Below are 25,880 nucleotides of genomic sequence, written 5' to 3'. Positions count from 1 at the left end.
TGAAAAAACAATATCAAATTTCTTATATTAAGAAATAGATTTTTTAATGATCTTACAAAATTTCTCTTGGACTTGTTATATGTTGTTGTTGTTGCTACCTCCAGACACAACCCTGCAAATTGTTTTAAATTGTGATTAAAATACCAAACAACTGTACGATTTTATCAGCCAGTAATTCCACTTACTGTGCTGGAAAGATAATATGGAATGTCATCAGAAGCATTCTGCAAACAAAACAAGCTATTTTATCTCCACTAAAATTTAAAATACAAGCAAGTAAGTGAAATGACAAAAACAATTGATACATATTGACATAACTTTACAAACAGTGGAGGATTAAGGAGAGGGAGAAAAAAAGAACCCAAAGCATTTTAAAATGCACATGTGAGAGACTCTCTAAAAACATAAAGAAATGAACCAAACATTTCATTCTGTTCACCTGTGACAAAAAAAAACAAAGACTGTTTTGATGGTCATGGAACCTAAAACAAGTGAAAAATTTTGTTTATCTCCCTTTCTGTGTTTGTATTTTATGTTCTAGATAAGCCCTCCTCGCAGCCAAGTTAAAAAGTTTTGTGATTGTTCTTTGAGCCTTTTTAAGTTGGTTTGGGTTCATTTCTTGACTTTTAGACAAAGCTTTGTATTCTGCTCTGTCTCTACCTCCTCAGCTCATTTATCTTCTGTGACTTCAGAGGAATCTGCACACTGGAGCCTGCTTTGCTTTGTTTCTGTACTGCAGTTTAGCCTTTTGATTCCTCCTGCTTGCCTCTGTAATACTGGATTTGCTAATGTTTGCCTTTAATTCCAACAGCACTCAACCAACAGGATGATTTTCATTTGCAGGAAATCAACATTTTCCTGCCCACCTCTATTTGTGATATTCGATGTAATGTTCAAAGCAGCTGTAGCTGCAGCACTTAAGTAAGTTCAAGATAAAGGTTGTGTATTTCCTTTGCTTGTGTACAGATGAAGCCAGGGGAATATCAGCAAAGCTTCAAGGTAATGCTCTCTAACTCTGCTGTGGAGGGGAAAGGTTAATGAACACTCCTCTCATGTCTCTCTTCTCCATCTCATCCCAACAGAATTATCTTTAGACCTGAACTGCAGATGCCAAGAACTGAAAGATTATTTATTAATTTACAATTACAAGCCCTAATTCTACAGCCTCAGTGTGCACAAACTGGTTAAGACCCCGGGAGTTTTGCATCTCAAGGACTGCATTAAATGCCAAATTTTCTTCACAACATCTGGAACAACTTTGGTTTGGAATTCCATACTTATAGTTTCACACCTTGACATGGGTATTCTGATTTACATTTTACTTAATACTAGTATAAGAGTAACATAATAACATCTTGCTCCAAATTCCCCCGGAAACTAGGCCAGAAACCTATGAAAATAATTCTGTGATAAAGAGTAGAAGCCAGTCCAGTGATAACCATTCTCTTTAGGTGATTGTCAGAACATGACCTGATTCTGTACCAGTAACCTTGTCTTTATTTGGTTGCTGGAAGACAGGGTTTAATTAGCCCATCTTTCATGTTGCTGGGGAACTTTCTGTGGTCATTTTTTCTTCCCTTGCAGAGAAGCATCTCAGTGCTTCAGCTCTTGTACACCTTCATGTCTGGTGCCCACATCATCCCTTTACACCACTGTACCTCAGGCATGGTTTGCAATTTCCCCCACTTCCAGAGGGCTCATGGAGAACTCAGCTTAGGATCACACCCAGCTCTCTGTTTGTTACCTTCAGCAAATTATTCTGTTCTAAAGCGTTTTATTTATGAAACATTTTCTTAAAAACTAATGTGAATTGGAAACCTTATGTTTAAAGGCAGCAAGCCAGAAGTGCACAGCTGTGATGCAGTTTACAACAAAACTGGTGAAGGACAGAACCTCAGCTCCCACTGGGACCAATGGAACCTCATTAATTTGTGCCCACTCACCAGGTCATCTTTAACTTTTCAACCCGATGCACAAAATTTAACCTTTGGATTGGTCTTTTCTATAAATGAAATGGTTCCTTTTATAAGGAATCTTATATATTGACAGAATATGTAACAGGAATGCAAACTCTAGGAAGAGGAGCTACTACTTTTCAGGAAAAACTTTATATGTTTAGTAAGTGTGGTCAGTCAAAATAAGTGGTCCATTATGCACAGGATGACAGTATCATAAAGTTTTTTTAAATGGATTTTGTCTGTCAAAGGGAGTTGGGGAATTGCTTTTTCTACTAAGTTCTAGATTCTTTTGTAAGAAAGATTATTTATATACACATTAGTTCATTTCAAAACTGTTAATCTGATTTTTCATCACTATATAATCCCACAGTTTTAAAAGTTAAGCATCTATGGTCTGGACTCCTTATGGTATAAGGAATTGCTTGAGTAGTCTTTATCCAACACTCTCCCTGTTTTAAAAAATTACAAGACTCACCCTGGCACTAACAGTAATAGTTCCCTAATATCTCAAATTGCAAGTCGTTGAAGAATGAAACTTGATGTGAACAGAGCAGGACCAAAGACAAGCATGGAAATGTCATGGAGAAATACACAACCACACACAGTTTCAGTTCAATTTCAGCATTTCCCACACTGCCACTTTATTAAGTGAAGTTAAATCTCAAAAGCAGAGCAAACTCTGCTCCCAGTCTGAAACCAAAGCCCCACTGCCAAAACCATCTCTTGGTCAGCTTTCAGCAAAGGCAACGAAAAATCTGAAGTACATCTCATGGCCTCTGTGCAGGAGTGAAGCTTCATCATTTGCATGTGCATTTCACACAGTAGAGCTTAAAAATGCTTTCCACAATCCTATTTATTATTATTTACCATGATGCCAGATCAGAGGAAAATTTGTGTTTCCTTTCATCAGTACAAAAACCAGGATTTTTGTGGTGGACTCTAAACCTAATGTCTGACATTTTGATGTCTCAAGAAACTGGATTTTATATGCCTAAAAATTAAAGAAGCACATTATTTAAAACTCTCTGGACTTCACAAAATATATTTAACACACTTTTCATTACATTGGCGTATTTTGCAAAATGTTCCACAGCTGATGGAGAAGACTTTGTGAGGCCATTGGACACAGAGAAAGCTGAGCTTTATGAAGAATAAGATGACTGTGTCTTTGCAAGCACACCGTGTGAAACTCCTTGTAGGCATGGCCAGGGAGTCACACACAGGGAGGTGATGGAAGAGACTCTCAGCTCTAGAAAATGGTACAAATTGGCACAGACTGCTGCTCAGCCAAGGAATGGTAAATTCCTGAACTTAAAGAGAAAGAACAAAGTCTTAACAGAGTTATGAACAGTGTTTTGTTACATTAAAAAACAAAAGAAAGGAGGGTACATAGTAGAGAGGGACATAGAGTAGGGATGTAGGAAATGCCTTGTGAGAACCCTGGCTGATGGGGAGAGCAAGAGGGTGATGAGGATGGGAAATTAGCACAAAAATGGAGCTGTGTCCCCCAGCCATGTGAAAGATGGAAATGCCCCAGGGCCTCTCCCTTTATTTAAATGAAGTTACAGGACTCCTCTGTATCCTTTTCAGACACAAACCTCCCGTGAATTTTCCCACTGGTTTCCCACTCTGTGCCTCGCAAGCCGACGCAGGGCCCACCCTCAGTAACAGCAGGAAACCAAAAGTTTGGGAGGTCACCCTCAGGTGACAATAAAAACACACTCACTGCTGTTATAAATAAGAAGCTTGACTAGGCCAATATTCAAGCAGCAATCAATTTATTAATTAATATGGTAAAGTATGAGCAATACAGCGCTGGGTACAGTGGAGGAAGTTTTCTCTCCAACTGCACGATAGTTGGGGCTTACAGGTATTTACAGGGGTACTCATCAGCTTTCTCAGCAGTTTCTATCCCAATTTTTACTCATCAGCAGTTTCTATTCCCAATTTTTACATCACAATTCTATACACTATTGTGATTTAGTTTTTCTCAGGATGTATCCCAAAAGGAGCATCCCCAAATGGTGGGGGTCCAGTGTTCGAAAGAAGAAAGACGAATCCCAATTGGTGAAGTTCAGTTTCCAGATATGGGTCCACCTTTTGATTGCAAGGACTATAAATCTCATAACAGCGATGTCCAGCTTCCCTTGGTCGAACCTATTAGTCCGTGACTGATGTCCATCTTCCTTTCTCAAGCTGCATGTCTCCTTTTTATATATTCTAAAGCTATAGTTTCAAAAGATCCTTACAACAAGCCATATTCTAAAATTATACTTCAAAAGTTTATTATTGCAAAACTCTTTAAGGCTTACAAGCAGAAAGTTCCTGTCAAAAAGCAACATCCTTAAAGCTTTAATTCAAATGTTTCTAAATCAACTTAAGACTTATAAAGGTTAATTGCAAACAAAGGATAGGAGCAAAGACCTTCTTCCATGCTTTATTTTTCTCAGTTATTATTAGAATTCGTCTTTATAACTGTCCCATGGTCGGTTTCCACACATATTACAATCACAAATACACACATTGCCTGCATGTACCTGACACGAAACACAGCTTTGTATTTCACACTGCTGTGGAGGGAGGCACGGCTGCCGCTGTGCAGATCACCTTCAGGTGACAGTAAAAACACACTCACTGCTGTGGAAGTCACCTTCGGGTGACAGTAAAAACACACTCACTGCTGTAGAGGTCACCTTCAGGTGACAATAAGAGCACACTCACGGCTGTGGAACGCGGCACGGCTGCCGCGGGGCAGCGGCGCTGGGGGAGGCCCGGCCGCGCGGGGCCGGCCCCGAGCTTGCCCCGAGCCTGCCCCAGGAGCCGGGGGCAGCGCTGCCAACCGCGGGGACCCCGCTTGTCCTGCGGTAAGCACGGAAGGAAGCACGGACGGACGGACACACGGACGGGAGGAGGGGAGGAGGCGGCCGGACCCCGGCGGGAGTCGGGAGCGGCTGCGGGCTCGGGCGGGAGCGCGGCGCGGAGCGGGCGCTGAGGGCATTGCGGGCACTGCGGGTATTGCGGGTAGGCCTCAAAGCCCCGGCCGCGGCTGCTGGGCTGGCCACGCCACGCACCCGATAAACGCTTATCCACTGCCATATAGACATATTTATTATATTTATATATATATGTGTGTGTGTGCGTGTGTTTGTGTGCGTGTGTTTAAAACAGAATGCTTTTTTCCCCTTCTTCCCCCTCCCTCCCCCAGCACCTAGCCAAGTGCAGTGAGGGTTTTAAAGAGGCCAACAGCAGATATGGTTACTTTTAGTTTATTTCAATCCATCTGGCTTTCGCCGCGTAACTTACTCGTCTTTTTCACCGGCTTTCAGAGGGTGCAGCAGCTGCTGTTTGATTTTATAAACAAAGCACGGTGTTTGTTTTATTTAAGCTTTGTAGCAGTACAGTCCGTGTGAGCTCATTTTCCGGGTGCTGTTTGCTATTGAAGGCTGGTTCCACTGTGTGTAAACTGCCTTCGTGCCTCTAACTTCAGAAATGCAGATTTCAGAATTTAGCCTGTCTGTGACAACCTAATTAGCACTGAGATGATCTCAAAGACCTTTGAGAAGTGCAGAGCTGCGTGTGGGGAACACGGAGGACACAACAAGTGGCAGTCCCATCAGAGGGGAATTTGAGCTTGTGCCTTTTAAAATAATTTAATGAGTCATACTGGGTTTCATAGCAGGGATGATTTCTGAGGATTTAATTGCTGCAGTGTTTCAGTCGCAGGTGGAGCTGTCAAGGCCCAGGTGCCACTGGAGCCCTGCCTGTGTCCCAGCCCGACTGTGCCTTCCCTGTGTGCTCCTATGTGAAAAATAGGAGTTATGGCTAAAATAAGGTGTTCCCACAGTAACTGCAGAAATTCCTGGTGAGTTTTGAGTCCCTACAGGGTAAGGGGACTGAGACCCATTCTCTAAGATTGAGAGCATTGCCTTGTTTCAGAAATCAGTAAAAAAAAAATAGATTAATTTCTATTTCTCCAAATAAACTTTAATATTGGGCTGAGGTAATTTTATACTTTATGAATTTGCTTGGGTTTATTAAGAAAGAGGGACTACAATGTGTCAACTGTTGAGTTTTAGATACTTCAGTTCAATGCTATTTTACTCTAATATTCAGAATAGCTACTCTAAAAGTTTTACTACTTAAGGTAAGTGAAGGTTTAGCTGAGGGCTGTGAAATACCAAGCTGTGTTTGGTGTCAGGTACACACAGGCAATGTGTGTTTTTCTGATTGTGATATGTGTGCAGACCGACAATGGGACAGTTGTGAATTCTAATAATAACTGAAGAAAGTAAAGCATGGAAGAAGGCCTTTGAACCTATTCTTTGTTTGCAATTAACCTTGGTTGATTTGGGAGCATTGGAATTAAAGCATTAAGGATGTGGCTTTTTGCTTGTAGTTATTCCTTAAAGAGTTCTGCATTAATAACCTTTTGAAGTATAATTTTAGAATATTGCTTGTATCCTTGAAACTACAGCTTTGGAATATATATAAAGGAAATATGCTTATCTCACACCTTAATAAAGCAGAGAAAAGCAGCTTGAGAAAGGAAGATGAACATCACCTCAAGGATTTATAGTTTTGACCAAGGGAAGCTGGACATCACTGTTATGAGATTTATAGTCCTTGCAATTAAAAGGTGGACCCATATCTGGGGAGCTGGACTTCACCAAATGGGATTTGTCTTTCTTCTTTCAGAAACCAGACCACCACCATCTGGGGATGCTCCTTTTGGGATACATCCTGAGAAAAACTAAATCACAATAGTGTATAGAATTGTGATGTAAAAATTGGGAATAGAAACTGCTGAGAAAGCTGATGAGTACCCCTATAAATACCTGTAAGCCTCAGTGTGCAGTTGGAGGGAAAACTTCCCCTGCTGTACCCAGTGCTGTATTGCTCATACTTTACCATATTAATTAATAAATTGATTGCTGCTTGAATATTGGCCTAGTCAAGCTTCTCATTTATAACAGGGTGTGCAATTACCACTCAAATTCTGGTGTGGATGTCACCCTCTCACCAAGCACTGTGCGTTTTTCTGAACAATAATTAGCAGAAATGAAAAAAAATTGTCACAAAGTATAATGGGGAACTTCAAAAGCATAAGAAATGCCATGCAGCCCAGTGATCTGGCACAGGCAGGTCTTGCTCTGTGTTCTGGAAATCCTGTCTCATGCTGTAGGTGCTATATATAATTATTTTGCATTTGAGTGTTCTGCAGTAGCACTGCTAGGGGTTTCATTAGCTTGCTGCCTTGTAAAACCAGCTTTATAAGAGCTGATTGAAGATGTTTTCTTTACTACTTAAATTTATCTTCCATTTGTGTGCGAGCTCCATTTCTGAGATTTGCCTTAGGATATGCTAAGTGTGTTTTACTAGTTGAAAGAAAATTACAGAAGTGTTGATAGACAAAAAAAAAAATCACTCTGAATGGCTTCTCAACAGGAACTCTTGAAGTTTTAGCAAGAGTTTGTTTTGACAGATAAGTTGGTGCTTTCACTAAATCAGCAGTTTGTTTGCTTAAAAATAGGCTCCCAGAGCTGCAGTTCTGTGTGAATCCTCTTTTTCTGTAAATCAGTATATTGTGCATTGTGGATGACTGACTCGTACATGCAAACAGAAGGAGGACTCAGAATAGTTTAGACAATTCTTCTGTAGAAGAAGAAAAAGCTTATTTATTAGTGTGATGTGGGCACAAAGAATAGGAAGGGAGTTGAGTGATCACTAGGATTATTGGAGCAGTAATTATAAACATCATACTGCAGGAAATGCAAGATACAGGAGATGATCATATTCTCTTGAGTTGTGGAAATGCTGCAAAACTGTGCAGGGAGTGGTGGTGTGTGAGGCCAGTGAGTCCTGCACTACCCAGCAAACACTGGCTACGAGCTGTTGGCCAGTCTGCTCCTTTTTTACTTATTTTCTGCATGGTTCTGGGTTAGTGGAGTATCACTGGCCTTATCACCAGAAGGAACTGCTGCAGAGCTCTATGCCTAAGTATTGTCAAGTGTTTTATGAGCAGTTAGAATATAATTAATGCCTTTTGTACAAAATGGGATTATTTCACTATTTTCCCTGACACAGAAAAATAACATTAAGGATGTTATGCTGTGGTTATATCTACATGTTTGCTGTTTAATGACAGCACAAAATCTGAAATAACCTCAGAATATTTAATAAATGCACAAATATGGATGTTAAAAATATGGTAGTTTACTGTTGATGTGCAGGAATAGTGTTTTCAGATTTCCATGTTGCTGAGTTGTTGTATTCCTTGTTGCTGTTCAGGCAATGAGCAGCCTGTAAGCATGATTTTGCAGGATGATTAAGAATGTTAATAACATATAATATTCTTAAGAATACTTAGAAAAGCACTAGGATATTATCATGGGAGTATCTCTGTGGATAATTCAGTGGCTGGACTCTGAGATCAGACACTCCTGTGCCCCACTGTGGAATTCTATTTACAAACTTGCAGCAACTCACAGGCTAAAAAAATGTGTTGTTCACTTGAATTCAAAGGCTCTGTTTTGTGTGTGTTGAGAACATAATCTTTGTTACCTTGTGCTAAGCAGTAATTGTGCTCAAATTTTTCAGAGCACAAAATTGTTGAAGGCAATGCTGTGTTCATTATTAACTGGAGGTTCAATATTTGCATCTATTTCAGACTGCATGAGTCCTGTGCTCAACTTACTATTTATATTTCTTGTGCTTTGTCAGTGAGTGATTTTTGTGGTGAATTTTCTCCTTTAGGCACTTTAGACTGCTGATTCTCTGTAGTAGTGAAGCAGAAAGATTGGGGATTGGAAACTGAAAACAGAGAAGTAGTTTCATTCAGAAGAAAAAACTCATTCCAAGCAAATGGAGCCATAAGTCATGTTTAGGTTTTAGAGATGTAACTGATGGAGAGGTTTGGTTGGTTCTTCTGTGGAAGGGAATACAGCCTGAAATAAAGGGATGGCAAGAGTGAAGTGTGCTGTGATTTGAAGAATTATAATCTCGGGAGAGGAGGAGACACTTCCTTCTACTGAGGCTGCTTTCTCTGGCTGCCACCGGGGCACTTTTAATTTGGGCCACAGGCAGTTTTCTATGAGGTGTTTTGTTTTGCTGGGAAAATTTGGTCCCCAAAGTGAGCAAATCGTCTGTCTCAGGCAAACCCCCCTGTGCACTGTCAAAGGCAGCATTTGCTGTGTTTTGAGCCATCTTCTGTGTTAGATGTGAAAAAGCCCAGATGTGAAAAAGCCCAGATGTTTTTATAGGCTTGAATGAGTTGCTGCTCTGCTGAATACTGCAGTGAGGAGGGAAAGCAGATCTTGGGATTTCTCTGAAGCTGCAGTGGGATTTGTGTTCTCTGACTAAAAGTCTGTTGTGGGGATTGGGAGGAGCAGCTTCATGGTTCTGATACAGTGAATTTGATAGGAAATTGTGTATCCTGTCATGGCTTGCAGTGAAAGTCAAACAGATGGGGTCCACCTGAATCACTGGAATTTAATAATAATAATATGACTCACCATGTGGCCCTGAAAAAGCTGTTTCGGAGGGTTACAGCATCATATTGGGCTGTGTGTAATATATATGTCCTCCTTGTAAAATCCTTTGTGGCTGGAGTAAGTAACTTCTTGATGAGTAAATTAAATACTGCCCCAGATTATGCATTTTCCATTTTTCCTCACCCAGGTACATATGTTCATTATTAAGGGGAAGGTGGGGATATACAGATAAATATTTGTCACTGTTGTGGAGGACTGCTTTTGGTGACAGCAAATGCTGGGGACTTACTGACTGGAGTAACTTCTCTGTGGCAGCAGAGAATTATTATTATTGACAGCATGACAAACTCTCATATCCAATCATATTTTTAGGGATATTTGTGTACTGTGGTTTGCTGTGATTTGGGTCAGCTACTAATGTAGTTTTATTTCCTGACTTTCAAAATCTGTCTCACAACTCTGAAATTCTTAGTGTCACTTGATGTAACTCAGCTGGTCCCATTGCATCTGCATGAATTTGTATGAAGGGATGATGTGGCCCAGTAAAAGAATGGAATTGAGCAGCTTTGAACTTATTTAAATCTAAATTTCATCTAAATTAATCTAGATTCCCCCTCACACGAGGAGATAATGCTTTAATCCTGTGCTAGGATTTGGTTTATTTGTGCTTTTTGCAGAAATGTTTCCCTCAAGGGTGAGTGGCTCACAGCGTGCACGTATCAGGGCCTTGTTCTCCAGTTTACTAATTTAACAGCTCATGAATCAGACTGTGCTGCAGCACTCCATTCTGCTGCTGATAATTAATCAGATATGGCTCTAATTACTGACTTTCAGCAGAACTTAAGTGTGGTCATCTGTAACATCATCTGTTATTGACATATTGTAGGAATACAGGCACCAGGGACAGAACTTGCAGGAACTATCAAATGAAAATCATGATGCTTTGTCCATCATCAAACCTTTTTTCTATGGCTTGAGTGTGGCCTCCCCATCTGGAGGTGAGTGCCCTTTTCTGCATTGCCACACCATGGCCCTGTTGTTGGAAGCTTCCCAAGCTGCAGACTGGCATTTCTGGGAATGCACTGCTTGCCAAGGGCTGCTGGAACACGGGCCCAGAGCAGGGCACACAGACTCTGTGTCTAAACTTCCCCCAGGGTTGGATTGCTCAAGGCAGCTTAGCTGAAAAATCAGTTTACTGTCCTTTTTTTCTGTTACTTTGAGTAAGGTGTTCTAATGATTTGAAGCCCCCCTACTAATTAATACCAGCTGAGATAGCAACTGAATCAGAAAGTTTTGTTTCAAATACTAAAAGTTGTCCTGGACCTGTCAAATAGGTGTAGGGTGCACCATATTTGGGGATAGTAAAAATAAAAACACTGATTTAAAAATAAATATATATATTTAAAATATATAAACAAACACAAACACAATCATTAAAATATATAAACAAACATTAAAATATATACACAAACACCCTATATATATAGGGTGTTTATATATATATATATAGGGTGTTTATGAGTTTCTAGATGTATAACACCTTGTGAGATGCTTTTCAATGTGTTTATTTTCTATAAGTACAATCTTGGTTTGTTGTGGTTTTTTTTTTTTCTGTTTTATGTTTTGGTTTTGTTTTGTTGGGTTTTTTTGGTAGTGGTGGTGGTTTTATTTTTGAATTTCCATTGTCAGTATGTCTGGTTATCACTAAAAGTCACAGGTTGAAGTCTTTCCCTGGAGTTTCCAGGGTATAAATGAGTAAGGGTATAAAACTGTCCAACACCTTTGTTTCAGGTGAGGAATAATGTGTAGAATTAAAAGGAAAGCAAAAGCAATCATTCAGTTGAGATGACAAATAAAGGAACAGCTATGGAAATATAAACTGCACTTGATCAGAACAGGAGGGAGCATGGGAGGGCTGTGAGCCAGCAATGAATGCTCCATCCAGGTGCTGATGTTTTACTCAGTTTCAGGGCAGAAACACCTTCCCCCATCCAATGGAGATGCATTTACAGAACTGCTGATACTGAACAAAAGAACAGTTTTGGTTTTTTCTCAATAAAGAAGCTATACATTTTGCATAGATTTTTCATGTGTGAGTTTTTGTGTTTGCACAGGGATGGTAAAGCAGAGGAGAGAGCAGGATGCAGTGAAAGGAACTTCCTCCAGCTGCTCCCATCACAGACCATAAAACTGTTCCTGTCTTTCAGTGGCTCTACAGCCAAGTGTTTTCTCCCCAGTATGTCTCCCCTAGTATGATAAGAAATGAGGAAAACAGAATAAAAACATTATAAAACCATTGTATTCATTACTAGATGTTGGAGGTACAGATAGCACTTAATACTTCAAAGGATTTTCTCAGTAAAAATGTTCAAATGTCAAAGGTTGAAAAAGTCACAAATGACAATATTAACACTTGTTACTTGGTGCACTGAGTGCTGTTCCATGGTACAGTCCCAGTCTTCAGGTGTAAATCCTCCATAAATGAACTGATTGGGTTGGCAGCTATAAAACATGGACTTGGCATGGATTTCACCATTATTATTAAATTGTTCTAAGTCAGAGAAAGGGGAGAGGGAAAAAGGGACTGTAAGAACTGGTAACTACAAGAAGTGAGCTTTGAGCTACAGCTACAATGCATAAGGAGACTGAGATTTGGCTGATGAGAACACACAATCTGTGCTGGGTTCGGTCTGTTATCCCAGGGCTGGGTTCTGAAGTTTGGGATGCAGGTGTCTCCTGCAGGAAGATTCTGTTTGATGGGGGGGCTGGAGGCCAGAGAAGGGAGGAGAGTGGTGTTTGTATGATATACAGGTGTGAGCAATGTAGAGATTTCAAATTCCAGGAAAAGACTTTGGATTTGCAGACATGGATGTGGGACACACTTGTTTTTATCATGCCAGTTGTATTCTGGATTAGTTTTAAAAAGAGTTATGCAAGTAAATAGCTCCAAGCACAGTGGATTTAAACTGATTTTTGCTACATTTTTAGTAGACGACTGACAGTTTAACCAAATTATGAGAGGGTTTTTTGTAAATGCCCCTGCAAGGCTCCTCACAGCTTTTTAACGCCGTGCAGATTTCCTGACACAGCTGTGCTCCCTCTGCAGGTGCCCTGCCCATTGCTCTGCAGTCCAGCAGAGGAGCCCCCCATGCCCATGCTGATAACCTGGCAGGAAGCGTTTGCCAGCCCCCAGTGCTGCCTGCCCAGCTCCCGGGAAGTCACACTGCAGGACTGGGTGTTGCACATGAGGATTTGTCACATGTTGCAAAGGTTCATTGAAAGGAGTTACTTTAAAAATAAAATTTGCTTTTGTAGCAGGCCTGCGGATACCAACATTATCAATGGCTACAAAGACAGAACAAAACCTTTCTCGCTAATAAAAGCAAGTTAAAAATTAAAAAGAAGTAAAAACAAATTGTCAGGATTTAGTAATAGCAATGTAAATTTCTAGAAGTATGTTGTAGCCATGTCTGTGTGTGGGGAAGCAGAATGTATTGTTGTTTTCCTAATTAATATCCAGGAGCATCTGTGTTCCTGAGCAGGGTCTGAATGCTGGGACAGGACTGATCTCTGGACACGGCACTGATACTCCAGGAACACCCAGCCCTGGAAACAGCTCCTTTTAGTTCAGGAACCAAGGGCAGACTCCTCTTTCTCATGTTTTTGTTTTATTTTTTTTTTTTTTTTTCTTCAGGAAGGAGCTGTAATGTTTTGCTGTCAGGATGAGGAGCAGGATCCCTGTCATCCTCCTGGCCTGTGGCTCCTTTAACCCCACCACCAACATGCACATGCGTTTGTTTGAGCTGGCCAGAGACCACCTGCACCAGACAGGTCAGTGAGGCCTGGGAAAAACTCAAAAGTGAGTTTTAATACTCACTTAGATCAGCTCTTACTTTACAGCTGGGTTCATTTTAATATTCTTCACTGATATTCATGTAAAGCTTTCATGGGATATTCAGCATAGAAAGTCTGGCATTACCTCAGTGTATAAGCAAGTATAATGAGTGCTCATGCAGGTAGAGTAAAAGTTTTATCAGCAGTTTGAAGATCCTGCTCATGGCACTGTCTGAACCTTGTGAAATGATATGGTTAATAATTTTGAAATTTAGGAAGATCTTTTATGTTCTAATTCTGTGCTTTTCTGATACAATGTGTTTCAATATGAAGAAGAGTTCAGGTAGCAGTTTTGACAGCCGGGGGAAATTGAAGAAAAGATGAAATGTTAATTATTCATTATCTGTCTTCACTAAGAGGCACTTCATCTATCCTAAAAAAAGATCAGAAAAGCAAGATGCCACAGGCTAGAATGTTTTGGCAACAAAAGAGCAAGGTGGTAACATCAGGAATTTAAGAAAGAATCAGAAATGCCACTGGAAAGCCTTGAACTCTAAGCTTGAGCAGCTCCTTAGTTGCTCAGGGATTTTTTATTTTTTTCCATCTGCAGCTAATATATGCAGTTATGTTTTTGGAAATGATTGGGAGGGAACCATTATTTATTGGAATCTGACAGACAAGATTCCAGGGAGGTGGTTCAGTAGGAACCTAAACTGCAAATAATAGTAAAAGGAATTTGGCTGTCAAATTGAGCAGGGGGGAGAGAACCTGGGAACCCACTGATACCAGTGTGCAGTAAAAGCATCAGTTGCACACTCAGAATATCCTGTGAGGAGGCTTTGACTGTCATGAGGAGGAATTACAGAGTTCGACCTCTACAAGTCGAACTAACATTATTTTGTTGCTCCTGCAGGACTAGAAATAAAGGGTTAAAAAGATATTTCCATTTACTTTTTTCACCGTAGTTTTATAAATTATTCTGCTACCCAGATATGAACAGAGTAGAAAGGTAATATGAGACCAACTGGTAATTCTGTTTAAGTCATAAATTGTAGTCCAGTAACATTTCTCTTTGCCTTTAAAGAAGGACTGAACTGGGAAATTAATTCTTATTCTGTCTGAATCAATTTAATGTCTGGTCTGCCCCAGGGTCAGTTTAGAAAGACTCCACCCCTTAGTCAGGGTACTTTGCTTAAAATCTATGAATAATCATATTAAAAATGAAATTCTGAAAGGTTGAAACGGAAATTGTGCATTATATTATACCTGATGTCAATGCCTAGTTCTGGGCAGGATGCGACTTGCCTTTTGGCTTCTTATTTTAATTTGTGAAGCCTTACAAGTACAAGGACTTTCTGCATTGGATAATCCTTCTTTGGTGTCTGGGTTGCTTACAGCATTGTCTTTGCACTTTCTGAAAGCTTCACCCAGCGTGGCAGCAAAGTCAGAGCCCTCAGTGTGCCTGCAGCAGCTTTACCCATCCTGAGCAGAGGTGGCTGCCCCTTCAGGAGCTCCAGGAGCAGCTGGATGTGTTTGTGCTGTATGTTTGGGTGTGTGGTTTGTATGTGTGGGTGCTCAAACCCCACCTGTGACCCTTCTTTGACAGGGAAGTTTCTCAAGCAGAAGGGGTTGGCAGCATGCTATAAAAATGACTGATTCTGGATGCCTCTTTTATAGCAGAACCATTCCTACCCAGCAAATTTATTGGTCATTCTCTCATGGTTTCAGCCCTTTTTCTACTTCTGTGGTTAGCAGGGAAGGAGAGGAGAAATTGGAGCTTATTTGCTGAGAAGAAGCAGCAGCTGCAGCCTGGGAGCTGATGGAGGGGCTGGAGAACAGTTGTCTGACTTGAGGCAGCAGTGGTTCCCTTTCAGAGGGAACAGTGCACTTTGGAGCTGACATCCACACTGGATGCCTGAAATGAGTAAGGGATTAATTGATTAGTGTGAGGGATGTGTTTCCTAGACTTGGTCTTGGGTTTTTGGTTGTTAATTTCTGCCCTGAGATGTGCAGGGTGTCTCTGTTTCGGCCCACGCATCTGAAGAACGAGTCTGGACTCTTCACTTTTCAGTCTTGAGGTTGTTTATTAATTCTTATCTATAAAATGTTCTTTCTGCCCAGCCAAGATCTGCTCAGCAGGGCAGCCACAGGCACTCTGTGTTGTCCTTTTATACTGCAAACTACGTATAACATATTTACACTTAATTCCCAATACCTATCACCTGTGTTAGACAGTGCACTTCTACTCTAAACCAACCCCAAAGTGCCAACATCACTGCAGAAAATGGAGAAAAGAAGAAGAAGGAGAACGGCTGGACACGCCCAGATTCCTCCATCTTGTCTCCATAACCCCCACACCAAAAATCCTAAAATTCACATTTTCACCCCGTGATAACTTCATTATCATACCACCTAAACTTATGTGGCTTTCAGGTCTTCATACAAAGCTGGTGATTTGCTCCACGGGTCATAATCAACCCCACAGGTGTTCTGGGCTGTGTGCCAGGGTCTCCGAGCCCCCTGGCAGGGTCCTGGCAGCTCTGGGCACCCAGAGGGATGCACTGAGTTCCAACAGCTTGGGAATGGCTTCTTCCTCCTGTTGCTTCAGTAGTGCTGCTCCATCACAAATCAGGCTGAAATGATGAGCTGGGCCATGGCTTGGCTGGAGTTCAGCACCAACCCTGGAAGTGTTCCAAGGATGTGTGGATGTGGTACTTGGGGAGATGTTCTAGTGCTGAGTTACTGGTGGGACTCAGTTATCTCAGAGGGCTTTTCCAACCTCAGCAGTTCCAGGATTCTGTGAGTTCAGAGGCAGGTTTCAGTGCCATGAATGGTGTGAGTATCCCTGATGTGCATCCTGACTGACATCTCCAGTAATTCTGTCTGCCAGCTTTTTGTACATCACATCAGTTTCTAATGCTGCCTAATCTTATTTTTCATACATCCCTATTTTAAGTAAGACATTTTATTGGGTTTCTTTAAGTGCAGTTTCATTGCCACATGTCAAGTAATTCATCCTTTTTCTGTTAATATCAGCCAATAAATCTTGTCATGCTGCCTTTTAAATACAACACACATAGCAATGTGTGCCTGAATGACTCAAATCATTCTCTTTACCTGGATTTTCTGTCTACTCTTTTGAATCTGGCACTTTACACATCCTCAGACAAAGCTAAAATTTTCCAATACTCAGTCCCTTGTTTTAAAATTGTTTTTTGAAACTGTGGCAGATGCCTTTGGAGTATGAATACCTAATATCAAGTACTTTTACTTCTCTGTGACTGTATTCCTCATTTGACAGTAAAGACCAAAGAAATAGAACTAGAATCAATCTAAAGATATTTTTAATCTTGTTTCTCAAGTGTTGACAGTGGAGGGTACTTATATCCCCAAGTTTCCAGGTGAGACCAAAAGCAATGCAGGTCAAAGGAAGGGGGTGAAAGACAAGATGTGTTATCTGTGGCAAGACAAATGCCAGGGGAAGGTGAAGGATAATGAGTTATTATCTAATGAAAACTGGGGAAAATGGGACACCATTACTGGGTTCTGTCACAGTCTGGCTCTCTGCAACCCCAAGTCCAGACCAGCCGGGGGAACGTGGCAAAAACAGAGGGACAGGAACAATGGACCTGCCCAAAAATAGAGAACTTTAATAGCAAAATAACAAATGAAGAAACCTCATCATCTGAGGGGCAAGATCCAAAGACAGGAGGGTGTGGGGAGCATAACAAGATACAGGGGTATTCTGAGGGTGAGGATCCAGTCACCAACGCAAGCTGGGACATGAACGTGACAGGTTCCAAACTAACCGAGAACAAGAGCCAGAAACATGACCTAATCTAGAACAGTTCATTAGCATCCCATTAGCATGCCATTAGCATACTGACTCCCATCAGCACACCCTTCTGGCCATGACCTGACCAGGTATGTCCCTTTCAGTGTCCCACTTCCCATGGTCTCAGGTTGGTGCCTCCTGTGTGTGCTACCGAGGCCAAACCACTGCTCACCTCAACTGGCTGCATCCCTCCAGCTTCTCCTGTTCACTGCTAGGGTAACACCAGGAAGCTGCAGAGCTTCTCTTGGGGCATTGTCCCTTGACACTGAGAGGAAATGAGCAGTGAGCAAGAGTTAAATGCATAGAAGTGTTTCATTTATTTGCTTTTCTGTAGTGGTTATTTACTTTTGTTATTGACTTCTGGCATAATTACAGTGAATTACAGACTTACTACCAGAAGAAATTAATCTTTAGAAGCCTCACCAAAATACACAAACAATTTTGTATGAATTGGCATTTGATAAATTTGCTTTAGTATTAATAAGCTAATTAAGCATTACAATTTATGTTAGTGTTTGTGACAATTTACAGTGACACCTTGATAACAGAAAACTAAATACCTATTTTTCTTAATAATCTTCTTTAACATGTTTAAGGAACAGTCTTTGTTTCGTTCCTTTTGTTATATTTAGCTTTCTGAGCACTAGGCAGTTCTCCTAAACAGTTCTTAGAAAATGCCAGTTCATAGCAAGAGGAACTTTTTTGCTGCTCTTGGTAGGTATATTTTGAAAAACAAAGCCACTTGAGGGCCTGGAGGACTTTTACACATATTTAGGACAAGTAATAATAACAAACTACATGATGAAAACAAATAGAATTCCAGAGAAATAGGATTTGAAGGTAATTCTGGACCAAGGAAGATATGAAACAACCTGTAATAATTTATGGGAGAGAGAAGAGAATTGCAATGGACATTAATAAAAGCCCCAGGTGACAGAATTTAATTATTTTGTCTTCACACACGTGCCAAAACTGAGGGGCATATTTGAGCAAGTGAACTTCTAAATTACTGAATTGGAAAGAAGTTATTTAGAGCCAGTAATAAAATTATTTCCTATATTTTGACAGCTAAAGCTTGTGTTCCTGTTAGGAAGGCTTTCGTGCATCCTGTTTGCACAGTGCTGGTTACTCCATTGTGAATCTCCTCAAGCCATTCCTGTGTTTGACTCTTTGAAGTGTTACCAACCTTGCTTTTTCTCTTCCAATTGGTTTCATTTCTGCTTGGGCAAAAGCTGATATGGCACCAGAAGCTCTGATCTCATTTCATTTATGCAGCTCAAGGGCAGATTAGAGACTGAAATCTTTCCATCTCACAAGGATGTGGCAGACCCATATGCTTGGTTAGCATGAGCTCACAGAAATGTGATTTTTTTCATTTAATATATTCATTTAAGTTATAAGGCAAGAACTTATATCCATAGAAATGTAAAGAAAGTGAAACATGGCAAATAAAATCATCTTGTAGGAAAAACCTTTTAATAAGGTTAACGTAGTAGTGAATTCAAACTGCAGTTTGAAAGAAAGTTTCCTTCCCTTTAAACGAGAAATGAATTTAAACTGTAATTTCTTTCCCTTTAAATGACAACTTGTTATAGCACTGTATAATACCAGAGTACGAGAGAATAATTGCTGTTCATAAATCAAGTGGAATTATTTCCAATTTCAAATCAAGAGATGGACTTAATTATATACACATCTTTGCATGATGCTGGAAAATTTTATCTTGCTCATTTTGCCTGTAATGAGAATATTTTAAAACAGAGGATGGTTTGAACTGACATCTTAAGAGGATGTAAATCTCATTGAATCTTACTGCTGGTTTTTTAAGTCCAATTCAATGAAGTTCTTTTGAAAATTTTATTACATCAAAATAAATGTGACATTGCTAGAGTGACATTTTCATGTTGGAATATTAAATTGTCATGTACCAGTATCAGAAATGTCAGGGGTGCTGTTTTCCTTACAAAGCAATAAAGGTAGCATGCTGCATTGAAGTTTCTCTGTTAAAATAATTGAATTAGAAAAAAGGACAAGGATTTTTTTTCCCCTCTTCAGTAGCATATTTATCATAGTTATTTAAAATGCATGTGCTACATAAAAAATAATTCTGTTCATTTCTGTTCAGCTGAAACACTCTTCCTCTCCTATCAATTTCTCAAGGCTTGCAGCTTGTTGTGGTGCTTTATTTTTGTTTCCTAGTTTGGGGCCAGAACTGCAAAATCTAACCAGTCTGTTGTGTTATGTTGTGTTGCAGGGGTAGAAAACCAGGGGCATATTGTCAAATGTATTTAACACAGTCAGCCAGATAGAAAGGCATTCAGTGGCTGCTGAGCTGATGTGGGGAGCACAGTGCTCCAAGTCTTGTTTTAGACTCCATTAGCCCCATCTTTGTGCTTCAATCTTCTGGTTTGTCTGAAGCACATCTATCACAGCTGCAGTAATGTGCTGTAATTCTTGCTTTAACGCAAAGGAAGGCACAATGATTCTGATAAATAACAATGATCAGATAGCTAAGAACAAAGGAGTGGTCAGTTAAGTCATTCTTTGCTCTGGCTATATCAAAGCTGTACTAACTGGACTACGAAAATTAATTCCATCTAACAATTTTGATAGTGTGCAACATCAATTATTACTCTGTCTACGTGGTTTAAAATTGTCTGTTTACTCAGCTTTCCTTTTTGGGTCATTTATTAGGATAAACATGATAGTAACTGTGAGCAATTCACAGAGTAACAAAACATTTGCATTTTAATTTTGTAATTGCTGGGAATGGATTAATAACAAAACCCAAATCAAGGTGTCCATAGCATCTCAAACCTTTGCCCTTAACCATGATGTTACCCTTTGAAGAGGTTGGACTAGGTGAGCTCCCAAGGCCCTATCCACCCTAAATTTTCAAGATTCTGTGAAGAGGATTTAATTTTCATACTTTTCTTTTATTTTTTCCCAAAGGAAGATACCAGGTGATTGAAGGCATAATGTCTCCTGTTGGTGATAGCTATGGGAAGCAAGGCTTGGTGTCAGCAAGGCACCGGGTGGCGATGGCCAGACTGGCCCTGGAGACATCTGACTGGATCCGTGTGGATCCCTGGGAGAGCCAGCAGGACACCTGGACAGAGACAGTGAAAGTATTAAGGTGATTACACTATCTTCTTCTTGTCTTCATGAAATTACTGACTGCCAAAATTCTGCCATGTCAACACACAGAACTCGCTGCTCTGAAACAGCCAGGCAAGTCAGGACTCCCCACCAGGAATCTTTCATTTGCTTCCCCCAGACCTGTGCAATAACCATGGTCCTGCCCTCATGTCCTTCAAGTAGTTGGATGCATGTGGGAAGCCTCTGCAAAATGACGGCCACTGCTGGGTTCTGCAGGAAAAGTTCCTGCCTCCCATGTTACCTTTCTTGGGTGTAAGTCTCTAAGCAGGTGATAGAGAGTTTGTGATCAGAAAGTAAGAGAGTTCACAAATGGTGCTGCTCTTCAGGAACATCTCTGTTCCAGGTTAGCTATGGTAGCAGTATTATGCCTCCAGGTTTATCTGTTCACACATCCTTGTAAAGTTTTCTTATTAACACTAATGGTAAATTAGGCCCAAGCTCATAACTGCTGATGTTTTCTTCAAAATCTCAGAGTTTGCTTTGATTTTGTGCTGGGAGGAGAAATTAAACAAGTAGTCCAAAACTTGATGCAAGGACCTTAAAACATGTCCTTTCCATATGGTAATGAATGCATATGGGGCAGGGAGTGAAAACACAAACTTCTTATGCTAACTGCTCTCTGGAAAAGGTGCTACAGAAGGTAACAGATAACTGGAAACCTTCATGGAAGTCTACAGCAAATGTGCTTTAAGAGCTACCATTGATGCTTCATTTTTATCCCCATTTTCTAGGTGACTTTCTAAGTGGAAACAGGTGTTCAAGGCTCTAAATTGTGCTCTCCCACAGCTGCCCCAAAAGCTCTTGTAGCTCTTTCTGAAGGCAGTTAAAAGCCAGACCTGTTACTTCACAAAAGCATCTATAAGAATTCATTGGAAACTTACAAGCCAAAGTAGAGCCTTTTAGATCTGCTTTTATTTGCTTCCTTGAAGGAACACAGACATCCAGTTGCTCCTTTTGCCCCTTCCCTCCAGGCAGCAGAGCAGGATCAGGGTGGGAGGTTTTCTATCTTTGCAGAAAACTCTGTTCTTTCTCTGATCATAACTGTATGTCCCAGTTAGAGAAGTCATCAAGTGCTGTCCTAGAGTATGGCCTGGTTATGGGGCTTTTGTCCTAAACTTCAGTTCAGTCAAACCATTTTCCTCCAGAGAAGCAGTGTCAGACTTACAGATCAGGTGCTCCTACTTTGGTCTTGCACAGCTCCAAGTGAAGTGAGTACTGCCTGCAAGACAGGGTTTGTAAATTATAAATCCACTTCAAGTTCTTCAGGATAAGAAATCCAGTAAGTAAAACCTATATGAATAATTTTCTGCTCAGGCAATGTGGTATGAACAGCCAAACTTCCCATCTGCTTAAAAAGTGAACCTCTAGTTATATTAGGAAATCCACAAAATGTTAAAATGGATGCTTGTTAAGGAGAGAAACGAGCTTAAATCTTGTTTTGTCCACAAATGTTGATGTGTGTTAATGAGCTGAACCAGTGCCATAATCCAGTGCTGAACCTTGTCCCTTGAATGGGGAAGCAGCATTTTGATGAAATGCAGGTGTTTGTGCTTTACACTGTATTTTAAGTGTCACAGGTGAATAAAAGATTTAAAAAGAGCAGGGCCTTACTAAGTATAAACAGGCAATGGTTTATTGTAGAGTTGTTGTTCTTCACATTCATTCAGAGTTAATCTATGGGTTCCTCACTCCTCAAAATACCAAGGACTAACTGCTGCCTTCACAATAAGCTCCCTCAGGTAGGAGACTTCACTACCAATAGAAAGAGATTTTCCCATTGCAAGGCGCAGGAAATCTTTATTGTACCTAAGTGTCTCTTGTTATCAGTGGTTTGAGCTGTACACTTACCTGCAGTAGAACATTTAGTCCTAAAACACATGAGTGGCCTTTTCCTACAGTACTTGTTTTAACTGAGTGCAATAAAAATGTCACATTTCATCAAAACCTGTGGATTTTGCAGAGGATCCCAAGTAGCTGTGACACAAAAGAATTTAAAGTAGCAAAGCTCAAATCCCACTTATGGCAGTGCTATTAAATTAGTATGGAAATCTTGGAGACTCTCCCAAGGCTTTTCTTAGAGAGGAGGAGGGAACATAATAGAGCTGTTTTCCATTTAGCTGCTGTTGATGAGTATTCCTAGACAAGGAAGAAGTATTGTCAGAAGGCAAAGGACTGCAGTCATTGCTCCTGTGGATGTGATTGGCATGCAGCTATACCACACAGTAATTAAAAATTGGCAAAGATCTGCATTACCCAACTTCTGTTGAGTTGTGCTTGTGATTTAGCTCTGTAGTTACTCAAAGCTTCATACACAGTTCAGAAAACGCTTGAGAAGCTGGCAGATGGGTTTGTCCTTTTTGCTGTGTCTAAAGTAATGCAGCCCCACTTGCTCCAGCCCTTGAGCTGCTGAGCAGACCCAGGGCAGCTCAGATTTTGCAGTGTTTGTAATGTTGGTCCTGCAGGGAGCTCTTTGCCAAACGTTCTTGTTTTTGAATCCTGGCCCAAGAATGTCAGAGCACGACACACAGTCGGTGTGCTTGGCTATACATAGCAGCAGCCTGTTTACAGCAAGGCAGGGTTAAAATTGGGTGTGTGGGAAGGCACAGACCCAGCTCCTGGTACCCACTCTCTGCTGCCATATGTGCCTCACCTCTTGGCTGTGCAGTTTTCCTGGCCAGTGGAATGTTGGCTTGTGCAAATGTTAGCAATGCTTAGGCCTGGCTCAGGATGGTGCAAGGCAGGGACTGTTCTAAACAAGCAGGGTTTTGTGATTTGGAAAGAAAAGGCCACTGCCATGAGGTAGCAATACCATTATTGCAGGGGGGCTCAGGGATGAGGAGTGATAAAGGATAAAGTAGCAGAAACCTGGAAAAACATGCAAAGGGATCCTTGCCTGCCTTCCTGGATCTGGACTCAGTAAAATTAGAAGCACAGCAGATGTCAAAAATCTTATGAGAATTTTTAGTTTCTTGGAATTGTGATTCTTCTAATTAAAATAAACAGGAAAACAGCAAGGTGAAAACTCAGGGAACATATTTTTGTGGAGAAGAGGAGGAGAGAGAATAAGAATGTCTCCTCCTCAAAACAGAGCACATGTTACAAAAACACTATCATGAGGGGTTGTATGTAACCAAAAAATCAGAGCTATTGATTGAAGTGAGATTTAGTCTTGTTTCAGGCAAAAAACCCTCTATGTTTTAAATGTAGTAGCTACCAAAATTGCTATAATGATGGAATTTCAAAAATTTACAAACCAGGATGCCATTAAGGAGATCACACATGAATTTACAAAATGTAACTAATGGTATTCCAATCCAAAGGGCAGAAAAGTAGGCTCTGTTCTGGAAGGGGAAAGTACCTGGTAATCACTTTGGTGCATATCTGAGAATTACCTCACACAGGAGCTTTTATTTTAAATGCAGGCACCATTATAATGAAGCACTCAGAACGTTCCAGTCCAAGGAGTTCACAAGAAACAAACTTCCCACAGAAAGTTCTACAGTGGACTCCCTTTCTTGCCAGCAACCAGGTTGGTTCATGACTGTAAATATGATGCTGTGTTTATCATTAAAAACTCTACAGCTTTACCAGATTAGTAGAGAGAAAATTGAACATAGTAGCTGGTGAGTTTTGAGGGTTGGAGCTGCGTGCCAAAACCAAGCCATGCCAAATGCCAACATTCCTGCTGGGGCAGTTGTTCTGTAATAGCTCCCACACAGATAAGAGACCCTGGAGTTGTATTGATTCTTGATTTTATAAGCAACTCTCTAGCTCTGTCAGAGATGTACATTGTGGCCGTGCTTCTTTTGCAAAGCACAGAATACATTCATAAAAAATACAGGGATTGCTTAGAATTCTACTTCTAGTGTTAGACAATGGACAGAGTGTATGGATAGCACAGTAGTGATGCTGCCATGAGGATGTTTGCTGGCCAGAAAAGCTCCTGTTGGCAGTAGAGGCATGGCAGGCTCTGGAAACAATGTCAGTTTTCAGTTCCCTATCTAATCATCTTCCCTAGCCCTATGGCTTGCCAGGATGCTGCTGGATTTCTGGTACATTGCCTTTTTCCTCCAGTGTTGTAGCATCTCTTGGACATTAATAATACATTTCAGTTGTTGCTGGTTGTTAAGGAGTTGTATCTTTACAGTTGGTGGAGGAAAGAAGTCACACTTTTGACACATCATCACTGGAATGTTTCTTACATTCTGAATATCTCCTTTTAAGGTGTTTGTAGAAGACTTGCAGATGTGCTAACCATCAAACGAGTGTAGAGTGAAGGCAAACCTCCTTTCCTCTTCATTTCACATGAATACAAGGCTGTGAAACTACCTGGTCAATGTTTGTGCAACAATAATGATGAGTGCTGTGGAAGAAGTTTGAGGAAAGAGTTCTGTGCTGGGGCTTCGGCAGTGAACACCAAATAAGAAATAGAGACAATAAAGAACAGCAGGGCAGGATGGTGTGGAGTAGCCAGGTTCAACCAAGTCTAATCTTTGTGCTAAATTATTTCTCTTTATTTCCTTCTTCCCCTTTTTGGATTACTTGAGTGGAGTAAAAATTCTCATTTAACTGTGTACAGATAATATTCAATATGCTTTGATTGGCGATGAAGTAGGTGATAAAGTAGTTGTGACCAGAACATAAAAACCTAAACTGAATTTTTCTTGCAACTTTCTGAAAAAAAGCCTGGAGTAAAAGTAAATAATTTAAAAAATAATTTTTTAAAAAAATCTAAAGTGATGAGTTAAAACTGATTTTAAGTATAAACTTCCTAGAAGACTGAGAAAGGATAAGACTTCTGTTATTTCCTTTTGTCTTTCCAGTTCTACCAGAATTGAAGCTGCTCTGTGGGGCTGATTTTCTACAGACATTTAAGACACCCAATCTCTGGAAGGAAGAAGACATCAAAGAAATAGTGGGGAAGTTTGGTTTGGTCTGCATCAGCCGGGCTGGCTCTGATCCATCCCAGCTCATCCAGGAATCAGAGCTTTTATCTAAATTTCAGCACAATATTTTCCTAGTGAGAGAGTGGATCCAGAATGAAATCAGTTCAACACAGATCCGCTCTGCCCTGTGCCGAGGGCTGAGTGTGAAATATCTGATCCCAGACTCTGTCATTGCCTACATTGCACAGCACAACGTTTACACCGCGGAGAGCGAGCGCACAAACCAGGGGCAGCTGCTGCAGCCCCTCAGGCTGCAAAACACAGCACTGAACCCTCTGAGGGACTGATTCCTGCACTGTGTCATGTAAATCTCTTGAGAAAGTTGTTTCTTATTAATAATGAAGGGAAACTCCAAAATTTCTTGAAATTGAACAGCTTCTTTGTGAAAATAAAAACAAGGAGATCTTCACAATAAATATTCTTAGTATTTCAATAATTTCAGTAAGTCAATAAATATGATTTAAGGGTCAAATACAGTACTTTCCTACCTTGTAATTCTGCAATCCTTACTGTTCTAAACCAGCAAAATACAATGAACCATAACTTGAGAGAGAGAGAGATATACGTTTGAATATATATTGCTTCTAAACTTTGACTTTATAAGGCCCTGAATAACTTTTTTGATTTTTGGCGATTTGGCCAAGACATGGAAATTAAT

General features: G+C 40.5%; 1 protein-coding gene across 5 annotated transcripts; it reads left to right on the top strand.

The window, feature by feature from the left end:
* Positions 1–4,547: 4,547 nt before the first annotated feature.
* NMNAT3 (nicotinamide nucleotide adenylyltransferase 3) lies at positions 4,548–25,638 on the top strand. 5 transcript variants are annotated; one of them, XM_064720840.1, is made up of 5 exons: positions 4,548–4,822; positions 13,143–13,279; positions 20,070–20,253; positions 23,699–23,805; positions 25,100–25,638. In XM_064720840.1, the coding sequence occupies exons 2-5, from the start codon at positions 13,171–13,173 to the stop codon at positions 25,507–25,509; spliced, it is 810 nt and encodes a 269-aa protein (XP_064576910.1). In that variant the 5' UTR covers positions 4,548–4,822; positions 13,143–13,170; the 3' UTR covers positions 25,510–25,638. The 5 variants fall into 5 exon arrangements, with proteins under 5 accessions (XP_064576910.1, XP_064576913.1, XP_064576912.1 ...); XM_064720842.1 differs by lacking the exon at positions 4,548–4,822 and adding an exon at positions 4,922–4,979; XM_064720841.1 differs by lacking the exon at positions 4,548–4,822 and adding an exon at positions 5,676–5,820.
* Positions 25,639–25,880: the final 242 nt, after the last annotated feature.

The sequence above is a fragment of the Zonotrichia leucophrys genome, chromosome 9 (genome assembly GCF_028769735.1).
Source record: "Zonotrichia leucophrys gambelii isolate GWCS_2022_RI chromosome 9, RI_Zleu_2.0, whole genome shotgun sequence".
Taxonomy (NCBI): domain Eukaryota; kingdom Metazoa; phylum Chordata; class Aves; order Passeriformes; family Passerellidae; genus Zonotrichia; species Zonotrichia leucophrys.
This window is presented reverse-complemented; position numbering and strand designations above follow the sequence as displayed.

What these genes read in the sequence shown, in the direction of transcription:
- NMNAT3 (XM_064720840.1), top strand. Translation starts at nt 13,171, where the DNA reads ATGAGGAGCAGGATCCCTGTCATCCTCCTGGCCTGTGGCTCCTTTAAC. An exon ending in AGACCACCTGCACCAGACAG is followed by an intron (nt 13,280 to 20,069) that starts GTCAGTGAGGCC and finishes TTTTTCCCAAAG; the next exon opens with GAAGATACCAGGTGATTGAA. An exon ending in CCTTTCTTGCCAGCAACCAG is followed by an intron (nt 23,806 to 25,099) that starts GTTGGTTCATGA and finishes TTGTCTTTCCAG; the next exon opens with TTCTACCAGAATTGAAGCTG.